The sequence below is a fragment of the Chlamydotis macqueenii genome, chromosome 3 (assembly GCF_036417535.1).
Source record: "Chlamydotis macqueenii isolate bChlMac1 chromosome 3, bChlMac1.mat, whole genome shotgun sequence".
NCBI lineage: Eukaryota > Metazoa > Chordata > Aves > Otidiformes > Otididae > Chlamydotis > Chlamydotis macqueenii.
In genome coordinates this window covers 110080632-110094263 of record NC_141558.1, presented here as the reverse complement: position 1 = coordinate 110094263, position 13632 = coordinate 110080632, and the positions used below count along the sequence as shown (strand labels likewise).

General features: G+C 38.4%; 1 protein-coding gene across 1 annotated transcript in view; it reads left to right on the top strand.

Annotated features, from left to right (window-relative positions):
• The first annotated feature begins 4679 nt into the window (after positions 1–4679).
• NOX3 (NADPH oxidase 3) overlaps positions 4680–13632 on the top strand; it is a 39983-nt gene continuing 31030 nt past the window's right edge. The window contains exons 1-4 of the mRNA XM_010117962.2: positions 4680–4724; positions 5391–5486; positions 5692–5802; positions 7637–7721. Coding sequence (XP_010116264.2) covers positions 4680–4724; positions 5391–5486; positions 5692–5802; positions 7637–7721 — 337 coding nt within the window. The remainder of the gene's footprint in view (positions 4725–5390; positions 5487–5691; positions 5803–7636; positions 7722–13632) is intronic.

The following is a 13632-nucleotide window of genomic DNA, read 5'->3' as shown; positions in this document are numbered from 1 at the left end:
AAATATTAATATCATTTGGCTTGGAACTGATTATCTCCCAAGCTAGAGCTGTTAGGTGTCTCATTGATAAACCTTTCTGCCGGCTTGTAGAAAGAGTCAGAATTGGGGTTCCCCTCTGCAAACAGGGTGCCAAGCCCTGCTTCAGGCAGAAACAGCAATTGTTCCAACACTGGTTGGTGACAATCTCCCTTTTAGACTCCAATGTGAATTTTTATTTTCATCCCAGATCCTTTGCATTTCACTGCTCTTTTGACTCTTTTTCTTGACTCCTGTAGGTACCTCTGGCATACACTGCAATTCTAGATCCTGGCACTGCCTGTCAGTTGAAGATACCCCTGATACCAGTAACAGGTCTGCTAACACAGAGAAAGGAACTGTTTTATTGCACTGTCTCTGTGGTATTGCACTGGCTTGTGGAGTTCAAGAGGAGCTACACTTACAATCAAAAGACCTTTCTTCTTTTTAAAGGGGTTCCGAAACTCTATTCTGCTTTTCTGGATAGAGACAGAGGTATTTCTCTCAATTTCATACCTTGTGACCGATTACTAGGTTTGGGACGTAGTCGATGCTTGCTATACCATTGCTAATTCTGCCAGCTGCATCAGAAGTGTTCTGATAACTGCATGATTTTTTTTGGTTCCTCAAGCCCACTTCTGGGGCCAAGATTTTTAATATTTTATTAAAAAATAAGCACATTGTTACTGAAAAAAGCTGTAAACATGAAGTCAGCCCTTGAAGTCTCTGTACTCAGTCAGCACTCTCCCAAATTACACACTCTTTTTTTTTTAATTTAATAAATTTTAGAATAATCTGGTAATTTTTGAATCTTTGGCTCTGACAAGGCTAATATTATATTAGTCTTTCAGAACTTTAGGGATTTTTTGAATGTTCTGAAACTGCAAAGTAGTTCCCCCATACATAATACAAGTACAGTTCATAAAAAAAAAAAATCCATTAACATTAATGAGGTAGTTAAAAAAAAAACACTATAAGAAAATCTCTAAAAATTATATAGCTGTTTTTCTGCTACTAGTCACTCAACCACTGTTTATAGAAATTTGATAAGTTTCTTTTACAAAACTAGAATAAGAGTATCGAAGAACAACCAAAGCTGAACTTTGGCCTCTGTTCCTTCAGAATTTTCTTTAAAAGAAAAAAAGATAAAAAAAGGGAAAAGGTTTGTACTCCAATCAGTTCCAGCAGCTTCTCTCTCCACAAAAACAAAATGGTTTAACAAACATATTGCGCAGCTTCTTCACTCGTTCAACAGAGACAAATCTGCCTCTGACTTCTTAAACACTACGGGGAAAAGTTATGGAGACATAACGCAAAAATCAGAGAACACAGCAGTGTCACCATTTCGCATGGTCTAATACAAAGTGTACACTGATAAAGTCAGCAGTTAAATGGCTGCCAGATGATCTGCAAAATTAAAGCACTCTGATCCTCTGGATCACTTGTTTACCTATATGGAGCTCTATATGTAGGTGAAGCTTATCAAGTTCATCCAGGTTACTCACAGACGTGAAGTCAAGCACATAGGAAAAGCACAAAAGGGCTAGGGCAGAGCTCAGAGTCAACTTAAATAGTTTTGCCTTTGAGAAACAAGGCATGCATATCTAATAGTATAATTAGGATAGCCTAGCAAAATGAAATATATATAGGTATATGTATACAGCCTCATGCTAATAATTAATTCATCTTGTCAAGGGTAAGCACTGTTGAAAGTACTTTAAAAAAATTGCTAACAACCTCAGATAGAGATTGCTGTCAAATAGAATAGAACTACTGCAATTGAGATCTGTAGCAGTAATTGATATAAACATTGTCATTAACGCTGAGATACTTACATGAAAGAATTCAGCACCTCATAAACCTCTTTCCATGCAAAAACTGACCTTTTAAGCTAATGAGAGAGCTGCCTGTCTCTTGCATGGGAACTCAGCATGCCCATCACTGCTTTTTCCCCAATTTCCAGAACAAACCCCTTTCATCCTTATTCTACATCCTTTCTAGGACAGTTGCAGCTCATGATAATGATAAAACAATAACAAAATGGAATACAGTTAGTTCTTTAATCAATAAAATGTCCTTTTCTGAGTCTCGTCTGAACAGTTTGTGCTAGAAATTGGCTGAGATCACTGCAAATCAGAACAATAAAATGATGACGACCAGTTCCTTTGTAGAAAATGAAGCAATAAAGAGCTTTTGTGTTAGCTTTATGTTTTTATTGATAGATAACTGTACTGGAGACCACACACATTACCATTATATATGAGAAAAAACATAGCTGTTTCAACAGACAAAAAATAAAGTGCAGTTGATTCATCGGCTCCTTTAAGAGTACTGGCATCTGGACCACATGCACTTCAAAGTCAAATGCTGTACTGAGATGTGCTACTTTGAAGTACAGCTGCTGATCCAGACAAATTTTGGAGTCTAAACCAGCATATGAATCTGCTGTACTCTGAAAAAAAATCTATTTCAGATGCCAGTTTTGACTCATTTTAGAAAATTGCTGTCTGGATCGGCTGAACTTCAAAGCAGAACATCGCAGTGCAGCATTTCCCTTTGAAGTGTAGCTAATCCAGATAGTGGGTTTTCTCTCTTTTTTTTTTTAAGTAGTTAAAATTGGCATCTGACCTTACCATTTCTCCCCACCCTCTGCACATTATTCTTCCCTTCTCCCTTATTTCCTCTTCTTTTGACCTCTTTGAAAGACACAGCAATACTCACTATCTTGTTAGCCCCTGCATTACCAAAGCTGCCATTAAGAGGGTGGTTGTGGGAACAGCCTATACCAAGTCACATAATGGACATTGTTCAATTACTGCACATGGCTTGTCATAAAGTTTGTTATTAACAAATAATGCTTAATTTTTCCATCCAAGAAAAATAAAGCTCAAAATAAATCACTTGTAAATGCTTGGTTTTGGAGCACTCATAACCATATTTTGATGGTTCTGCTAACTCATATTAATAATCATTAGCACTGGTTTAAAAAATAGCTGAGCTTAATAGCATTTCAACTTTAAGAAATTTTAAGCTATTTTGTCACAGAAAGGTCTCCTTCGCAGACAAATCAGGAAACTCTTAAGAAAATTATTTTACTAGGCAAGGAACAAGATTATTACAGGCAGAGTTTGCCTAGCTTCTGGCAAGGGGAGCCAAAGTTAAATGCGGTGTGCTCGCCAGGACAGGACAAAAGAGGAGCCGAGATCTGGTAAGCCAGGAGGACTTTCCTGCAGTGAAGTTGACCACATTTCCGTGTTGCCAATTCCATGATGTGAAGGAGGTCGAGGGGAAGGGATTTGCCTCTGGAGAAGTGTAGAAAAGTCAATAAATTATTCTTCTCTCTTAGTAAAAGCAAATCAGAAAATGTGCTCTTCGTATGGAATAAAATCATGGTGCTGGTCACTCAAATAACCACTTACTAAAGAAAAGTCTTGAACAGACTAACAGCATTCTCTGCTACACTGGCCTGCCAAAAGGTTTTGGTCTTGCTGAGAGGTACTGAATTCTGCTGACTCATTTTTACAGATGCCTGATTAGATCCTAGTAGAAGTAAATCTCCAAGGAGAAGGAAGTAGGCCAAACAGTCCTCAGGACAAACCCAGAGGAACACAAACATCTGGTTTTATAAATAAAAACAAATCCGTAAAAAAAAAAAAAAAAAAAAAGGGCAAGCTGTAGCCCTGGACAGTGTTTGTGGATTGTATTTGGAAGAAGCTTATATTTCCTGAGTGCCTTTAGTCCTGCCAAAGAAATGCCACTTTGCAGACAAAATGTGGGAGCAGGCCCCGGAGAACATGGAGAGCCATAGCACCTGCTGGGCTGCACAAGCCACATGCGCAAGTAAGGGACATGGGTTTTCCAAACCCTTCTGTGCTCAGACTCCTGAGATAGGCATCCTCTCCTCACCTCACAGGTCACGGGTGAAGGCAGCTGGTGTTTGTGAGGCCTGATAGAGAAGTCCAAGAATAAATTGCTACTTCTTTCCTTCTAGCAGGGAGGGAAGTAGGATTCGTGTCCTTAGACTGAACAAAGTCAATGGGAGAAAGAGAAAAGTAACTGCTTATTTTATCACTGCGGCCAAATGAATGAAAAACTATCTTGCATTTCAACATTGCTATAATCTATGTTCACCAGAAATCCAGATGAATGTTAGAGGGACACACTTTATTCTGACAATTCCCAACTTCTGATTGAGAGGCTTTGCCACTTCCAAGATCTTTCATCAATGATCCTGTCTGATACACACATAAGAGATGCTCCCCTTTGCTACTAAATTAAAAGACAAACCATGAAGAAATGTTGCACTGTGTTCAAATGGCAAAGGCAAATAAAAAAAAAACCCCACCCAAATAATGCAAGTACAAGAGGACAATTTAATGACAGCATCTCTCATTTGCTGAGAAATAACTCTGGAGAGAGAAAGGACTGGACAATTACCAGCATTTTATTTACACAGGTCATGAGACATGTCACTTGAGAGATCTGTTCTTGTCAGGCAGTCCTTAATTAGAAAATTCCTCAAGAGAGCTCCTGCTCCCACTGGGTGCCTATTAAAATCTAAAGACAAGAGGTGGTAGTAGAAAAGCCTGAGGAATGGACAGAGAACTCAGGTTACACTGGAAGGCAAGAGTCAGCTGCTGCTAGCGTAGGCAGAGGCACTCAGGATGGGATGCTGGATTTTGAATGAAAAAATTTCAGTGCTGTTATTAGTGAGTATTTTTAGCATTAAAAAAATCTAATTGGATATATATAAATATTCTAAGCTTGTTTAAAAGACATTTTATGGTTTGCTTACAGTAATACTCCCAAGCTTAATGTAAAGCTTGCTATAAAATATTCAGCAGCCTTTTTATAACTAGTCTTAAAAACGATTTAAAGTCTTACTGTTTTTTTTTTAATTATTTTTAAGTCCATGTACTTTAGTCCTCAGATAAAGGGAACAGGGGTTTGCAATTGTAATTGAAATTATATTCTGAATTATTTTCAGAGGCTTTGGTGAATTGAGTATGGGGGACAGAGAAAGGAATTTCCTCAGCTAACTCCCTCCATTTCTGGAATTTTTTAATTTTAGCTTTTATTACCTTTTTAGAGACCAGGCTAAGCCCTGTGTTTAAGAACAAGTTTACCATCACACAGTAAATGTCATCTATATCCTGTACTGGGGCGGTGGGGGTAGGCATGCAATCCTGCATGTGCTAAAAGATAGCTGCATTCCAGCAGGCATTTGTGGTTTCTATCATCCGTGATCAAGAACTGCATTGCACACTGATATTGAAGTATCTCTCAGATACTTTTAAAACTATAACCATAACCAGTTTTATACGCACTAAAAAATACTGTAAGTATTGCTAATCTGTAGCCTGTCTGCTTTGTAGCTGGTGTGGCTGGGGCTGAATTTCTATTTGTTTATTGACACCTTCCACTGGTATGAAGATGAAGATGCTTACCTTTATACAAGGATTATGCTGGGAGTAAGTACGAGTTTGATTGTTAAAGGGCTCCACAAGAAGAATGTATGCAGAGTCTGATTTTATTTACATCCCTCATAAGAATATTTTTGATGCTTCAGTAGTAATTTTCCCATATAAGAGTATTATGTTAATACAGTATTTTCTTTCTTTTGCTCTTCCTATAGCAAGCTTGTAATTTAATTTCTTTATACTGTTATATGTACAGTCAACCCTGGCTTGGGCAAGAGCTTCTGCAACGTGCCTTAATTTTAACTGCATGCTAATCCTGTTACCAGTCAGTAGAAACCTTATTTCATTCTTAAGAGGAGCAAGCATTGTAAGTACCGTTTCTCAAATAGCCATATTATCCACCCTTTTTTATTTCTGTAGTTCAGCAGTATTATCCATATAAAACATTTTCCAAGGAATTTTAATTTTTGATTGAGAAGTCTGTACATTATTGCCTAGTTATTACCATTTAAATTGTCAGTATTCATGACTGAAGAGAAACAAATGGCTTGCTTAACACAGTGCTCTAAATGCAACACTGATTTTGGCAGCCGCTGCGTGGCATGGTGTCATGAAGTGAAAAGTGAGACGCTACAAAAAAGAGATGTAATAATGCAACTTGGCCAAATGGAGAAAATACGTATCTATCATGTGTATCCTGTGTAGCTGCAAAGCCAAAATTGGAAAGAGAAAATGTACAGATAGATAAAAGTGTCATCAGAATAATAAGGAACATGTTTAAACCCTTCTGTCTGAGTGGCCACTATTCAGGTCTTCCTTTCTTGTAAACATGTAGTTTTGTAATGGAGTGGTCATTTGCTCAGAGGCATTTACATTAACGTCGGCATCATGCACAGAAAGTACTTAAGGCTTTAGCTCTACTAGTTATAGCTTCAACTTGTAGTGAATTATTATAGTCAGAGCAACTCCAGCACCACATGTTTGGGTAAGAAACCATCGATCACTTCATGACTCCAAGAACAACAGGAATTTAGAAATTGTAACATTAATTTATTTTATTGTAAGCTGGTTCTTATTTCAGTTCTGTCTTTTTTTTTTTTCTTCAGAGTTAGAGTTACATTTCAAGCAGTGTTTAGGCTGGGAATCAACACTGTTTTATAATCGTTTGAGTCCAGGAGCTGAGCATTTAAAAAAAAAAGTCCTGTTGGAGTTCTGAATTAGTTTGTGAATTAACATAAAATTATATACAGTCCCACTTAGATGCTGAGTAAGAAATCAGTGAACTGGAACTGTTCACACAGATAGTCAATATTTTGCTATTTTGGACAATATTCTGCTCTTGAGGAGCATGGTACAGAGCAACTTGACTGGCTTGGGCATGATCAGCACAGGGCTGGGTCCATTGACTCTCCAAGGGGGTGCTGTGCCTTGGCACCCCACGGTGCTCCAGAATTTTGGAAGGTTTATTAGCTGGGAAACAATGTGGATAGATGCCATGATCTTTGGCATGGCACTGTGCCAGGCCAAGCGAGCAATCCAGACACCCAGAGCACCGTTCAGAGACTGAATGAGGTCTGCTCAGGCTGCCTAGGTTCCAGCAGAGTGTGTTAGTTTTGGCTGATTGCTGCCCGCCCCAGCCCCAGGCTGGCTCTTCGCAGAGGCACCCAGCTGGCCATGAGCACACCACCATCAAGCACTTCCAGTAACAGGAAGACGGCTCAGTAACACGTAAGCGTGCAGCCACCTGAGGTCTAGACAGCCTCACCCTCCTGGGGTGCGCATTTCGTGAAAGCAGCGAAAATGTTTTCATTGCAAGATGGCTTTGCCAGCAGTTCAGCTGTGTTCATGCAGCTAAACCTAAGCTAGCAAAGCAGTGGTGGCCCAGCCTGATGTCCTTATACCAGCAAATTAGCTAATCACCAGCCCAGATAAACCACTCACAAATCACCGCTAAATGTAGCAGAGTTTTATCAAACCTATTTTAGAGCCCTTCCATAGGCTGAATAGCTTAAGAAATCTTGGACTGTCACTATAGCGAAAGCAGTTACTGAACCCCAAAGTTAAGGCTAACCCAAAACTTCCACTGAATTCCTTCTACATTCCATTTTTAACTGTACTGAACTCCTCTCTTCTCCTCTCCAAAATGTGAGCTGTAAATAGCAATAGCAATGATATAAACCAAGGTCTGCTTTTTCACCAAGTGCTGTGGAGGAGCACTGAGGAGACAGCTTGACAAAAACATCGCATTTCACAAGATGGTTGCCTATGGAATAGCTGTAAATGCAAGTAAGCTTTTTTTTTTTTTTTTTTTTTCTTTCCCTTTAAACTGTTTTGAATTTCACAGTGATTCTGCCTGGTGCTGTAATCCCCATCAGCTCTGAGAGGTGCTATTTTACTGCAATCATTTGGTGACTGCAGCTTTAAACAGGTGTAGGAGTCTCATCTGATTAACTATTTGTCATCTTTTTTGCTCGAGAAAAGTTTGATTGTTAAGTCAATAAACTTTCAACTCAGATAGTAACTACTAGTTGCCATTTAGCTAATGCGACCAACTTGTGTGCTCTTAACATTCACTGTAAATAACTTTCAATAAATCCCCAAGACTAGATGTTTGGGGAGATGACAGCATTACAGTTTGATTTCCTAAGGAAATTATGCTTATGAGTCACACCACTCGTCTGTCCACCACTACATCTTCAATAATTTTTCAACCAGGTAATAAATTTAATCTGAATTTGTGACAAGCAACTGTCTGAAAAACATTACATTCCTAAATTATTTTTTTTTTAATAGATGATGGGTACAGGGAACTAATGGCCCCCTTGAGGGAAAAAATGTATCTTGAGATCACAAGTTATCGGTTCTGCTGGTCCTAGTGACTTACTGAGCTATAGGTGTTCGCTCGCCTGGCTGGGAAGAAGACATGACACCTTCCTGTTCCCCACGTCATCGCAGGACTTGGAGTAGACTGAAGCTTGTAGGAACTCAGAGGACATGAAGGGAGCAGCAGATAGTGTGGGTAAGAGGGATCTGCAAAGAAGGAAGAGTGAAAGGCAATACGAGGACAGACATAAGCACATAGAGATGGAGAAGTATCTGGGGCAGATTGTTCTCTTAGAAAATGTGAAGATGACACTGGAGTTAATCAGTGTTATTTGCAAGTGTAAGATATTGCAAGATAATAGTTCTTCGTTTAGCCTGTCAGAGTGGATCCCAGTCCCAATATTTTTTTCTGTCTACATGAAGGAGCTGCTTCTGCCTGTATAGGCTATTCATGTCCCCATTCAATGAAACAAGAATATGAAGTCAGGATTGCCACCAGGAATCAACAGCTAAAATTTGTCCTTTGTATGTAGTGCTAAAGAATTCAGAGGGAAAGGCTGGGGGATGAGAACATCTTAGAGTGTATTATGATGATTTACTTATCTGTCATGTCCATTCATTTATCAGAGTTCAGTTTCAGTATAAAGCAGATTCCTACAGAACGCAACATTGCTTCTTTAATTAACAAATCAACTCAGGAATGTAAATTAAGCAACTTCTACTCAGTGCATAATTTGTCATGCTCCAAAAAGAATGCAAAACTGCACAGTCAAGCCTTTTATGTTTTTGGTTTTTACATTCATATAAAAATGTTTGCTAGTGCATTAAGGTGGACAGTTTGGGAAGTGAAAGTCTATCAGAAAAGTGATTGCTTTATGGCTTCGGTAATTCCAAGCAAAAAGACGCAGGAGCTGATGTGAAATGACAGAAAGCACCATTATTTAATTCTGTTGCTCTCTAGGGAGAAAATGAGGGTTTGTTGTTTCATTGTTATTTGGCTTGGATTTTTTTTCAAAATATAAAATGGACAAATAGTTGGTGAGATATCTGAGGAAGAAAACAAAACACAGGGAAGTCTAATGGTCAAAACATGACAACTTATGAACTCATGCTTCCCTAACAGATGAGTGAGAAACAATTATCATATTTGGGAAAACACTACATCACTGTAAAGTCAGATTTGGGTAACGAATGGCCAGAAACTCAGTTGCCTGAAATTAAATTTTGAATTCATAAAAAAAAATATAATCCACAGCACATATTGTGACAGAAAAACAACATTTCAGAGCAACAAGGTACCCACAAGAATACTGAGTCCCTTTTTACAAAATCTAACAGTGTTAAAATGGTGTGTAAATAGATGCCATTTTCCTCTCAGTTGATACATTATTTATCCAAGTACTACCTATATTGCCTTTTGTTGCACAAAAGCATAGTCAACTCCTATTAGTCTGCTGCAATTTAGTAATTCTTAGTTAAATGAATGTTCTCCTCTGTATGATCAATAGCCTAAATGTGATAGCAAGAAGTTAAACCAATTTACAGATCAGATCAGTAAGCTCAGCCTCACAATATAAAATCGTAGACTCCTTTATTATTAAAGTAACACGTATTCATCTCAGCTTGCCAGGTGGTGTTATTCCAGTATATTTATTTAATAGCGTGCTAAAAATAGTCAGTGCAACATTCATATTGTCTGGCTTCTAACAGGCAGCCGGCTCAGCTGAGGAGCGCGTGGCCTTGGAAAAAGTACATCTGTACCTTTAATTTTTCATCAGCTCTAATACAAATTCAAAAGCAGGCTTTAATTGGTCAGGTCATAAAGGGATATAATTAGACACTAGTGGAAGAGGGAAGTCAGAGGAAAGAGAGAGAGTAAACAATGCTATCTATAATCAAGGGCATCATTGAAAATTCAGTAAAGGGAATTCTGCTTAGTTTGGCTTCCTGTGTTCTGCATGCCTGTCTGTGATAAGAGCTGTCTGGGAGTTATTCACTCACTAATAAATCTTCCTTATAGAGCCGTAACTCTGCTAGAATAAAATCACAGTTTCATGCACTCTCAGTTTGATCAGTGCAAATCATTCTATGTTTTCTAATGCAAAAGAGACTTTTCAGTTGAGAGGCGGTTGTCTGAAACCTAGAGATATCTACAAGAGATAGTAAATAACGTTTTGTACAACTCCTCTCTCTTACTGTATTGTTTTTACTCTCATAAGAAAGTACATTCATACATTTTCTGAAGTGGGGAGTGTTGGGGAGGACTTTTTTACTTTGGCATGCAGTGCATATTTTGCAGACCAAACTCCTTCTTGTGTTGTTTTGATGTTTGTAGAAAGGTTATATAGATACATTGTTCCAATAGTCTTTGAATTATGATATGAATGAAGCCTAAGCAATTAAGGGAAAGTAGGGGAAGGACAGCGAGGTTCTTCATAGTCAGGCTGTTTGAAATGGTTCCTGCTCCTTAAAAATTCTAGTAGTGCGATTTTATTTGAAAATATGCAAAATGCAGACAGAAGTATAGTGATGCCAGGTGTGTTTGGCTTCTGACAAGCACTGAAAAATCTATAGCTAAAAATACTAGAAAACCTTTCCATTTCCAAACACATTTTGGTAGTGGTGGCTATGTGAAAGGCTTTGGTGATCTGAATGACATTTTTGCGTAAGCGATGAAGTTTTCAGGGAAGTAGATGCTTATCTTCAGAAGAGATTTAGCTGGTATCTCAGTGTTATACTTCCAGAAATTACAGAAAATCAAATTTCCATTAAATTGTCTTTTTTTTTTTTCAGTCAGATTGTTTAAATCCAGACTTAGTGCAAGTACTAGGAAGGAAACTACATTAAATCAAATATTATAAGCTTCCAGCTAGGATAAAAAATGGTCCAAGTCATGTTCTTCTTTGATGTTTATAACCGTTCTAAAAAAAATATATATACAATGCAAGTATGTGTGTGGTCATTATTACTGTATTTTTTACATAACTTGCACTATTTACTCCACAAAGACAGCACGAAGCTGAATTAAGGGTTCTGTGTAACTATAGAAGGCAGAAGGCAGTGGGTGGCAAAAGCACCCAGGCTTGGTCGGGGACAGAATTCCCCGTGCCTGGGTCAGCTGGTTGCAAAGCCGTTCTCTTCACTGCGGGCAGAAAGGCCAGGACTTGACCCTTTAATTTTATCATGATGGGTTGGTTAACCAAAACATTTAACTGCTTGCAGCAAGCTCCAATTTGATTATTATCCTGTACAGGCATGCAGACAAAGAGAGAGTGAAATCTTGTCCTCAGATAAACACACACAATTTCTGTTTAGTTCAATGTGCATGCTTCACTGAAAGCACAATTGGCTGAATAAGACTAGCTAAATTGACCAGACTTTCAAGATAATTTAATTACATCTCTTTGTATTTAAGAATATGTACAGTAAACACCATGCTTTAATAACAACCCTTTTCCTCCCTCCCTCCTTCCAATAAAACCGTTTATTTCAGCTCAGAGGTGGACTAGATAGAACATCTTGGGGTCAAAGACAAATTAATGTACGTTAAGTGCTTCAGGGGTTCCAGATGTTGTTAAAAACAACAGTCCAAATCTTTCAGTCTTCATGCACAGTTATAAAAAAGAACTTTGTTTAAAAGATTGTGTGATTTATTCCACACTTTATATTTGGTCATGCAGAACGAGGAATAAATTGAACTAAAAATCCTGAGATGCCTTCATGGTTAACTTTTCTAAGTGGTGCAGGAAAAAAAACCCAACTGTTCCAAGCTCAGATGTCAGAAATCTGCATATTAATTTTGGAATTGCTTAGTAAATTCTGTACACTGCAGATGCAATGGACCTTCAGAAAATGCACTTAAGGGATGTAAAATATTTTAGCTAACGGCAGTGTATCCAGTGCCAGACTTTTTAGTCCACTACAACTATTGTACATTAAATGAACCACACTGAAAATGGAATTAGATCTTTGCATTACTCTTACCACCCAGCTATAATTCACTTTTAGATTGCATCACTTTTTCCTAGCAGCACACAAAAATTCATCAGAAGTATTAATCTAATAACACTCTGGGCAATATTTAAGATCATGGGAGACTCAGGTAAACCAACACATTCAGTACATCATTAGTTTGAATGTTTATATTTTCCAGTGTATCATTATACTCAGTACGTTAACAGCTACCACAGAATAGCTTATAGAAAAGACCTCTCCTGTTCATTCTGGAAGTCTTCTACACTTGTAATATCCTCTAGCTGTTAGATGAAAGCTGGTGAGAATGTCACCCAAAAGGGAAGATGTGGTAAATCCCAAAGAAGAGAGTATGATGATGTTTCCATTGACAGTAACACAGTAAAGCAGAACAATATGCAGATGGACCAAACAGTGTCCTTTAATAGCCTGCAGAAAAACCTTACTAGGTTAAGTTGCAGAAAGCAATCTCTTCCACCAAGGAAAAGTTGCAACATTATTACCCTTCATTAAACCTTAGGTTTCAGACCTTCTTGGGAAAGCTATGTCGACTCAGCCCACAGGTTTTTTTTCTGTTCAAGATTGCAAATACTCTGTTAGGAAACGTGGACCTCTGTCTGGAAGAAACTACCACCTCATTTCATTCTCAACACTTGGCATATACCAGATAGCACTAGGTTTCGTGTCGCTGCTGACACGACTGGAATTTGTACAAATCATGTACAATCCTGCACGTTGAGGAAAGTGCAAGATTTTGTAGCCTTCTAAACAACAGAAATGTCATCATTTCACATGAAGATTTCACAATCTGCAGTATCACTTTTAAAAAAAAAAAACTATGTCTTTTGTAGGTGAGAGACAGAAAGTATGTTATGCTCTGAACACAGATTTGAACCACCACCCCTAGTCAATGTTGCTAATTTAAGTGAGAAAGGATGGTCCAAAACCTCCAGTTTATATGCTGCAGGGAACCCTTGGTAAAACAACCCTATGGATCACAGCTGTGTGAAACTCACCTGGTCCAAAGGCTACAGCAACTATTACATCATATCAGAGTTATAAAGAGCATCCTGCAAGTATAGAGGTTAAGACGCCCATTACTGACTGCACCAGTAATCACTAGCAGATGCCAAGATATGACTGCCCAGTAAAAGTCCACTTAGAGGTTCACAGTCAGGGCTTTCAACCCTTTGAAAGTTTTCTCTCCTTTTTCCCTCAGTCTGGTACCAGATAACATGCAGCATGTAACTCCACAACCTACCGCAGGCAGCGGTTCGTTGCCCTGCACTCCTGTCCTCCATGTGAGCTCTTTCAGATGTCAGAGAAATCAGGTCGTCATCAAGCAATGACTTGGTTCCTTTCCAGCTGGATCTGATAAAAGCAGACCAAAACATCTGTTCTG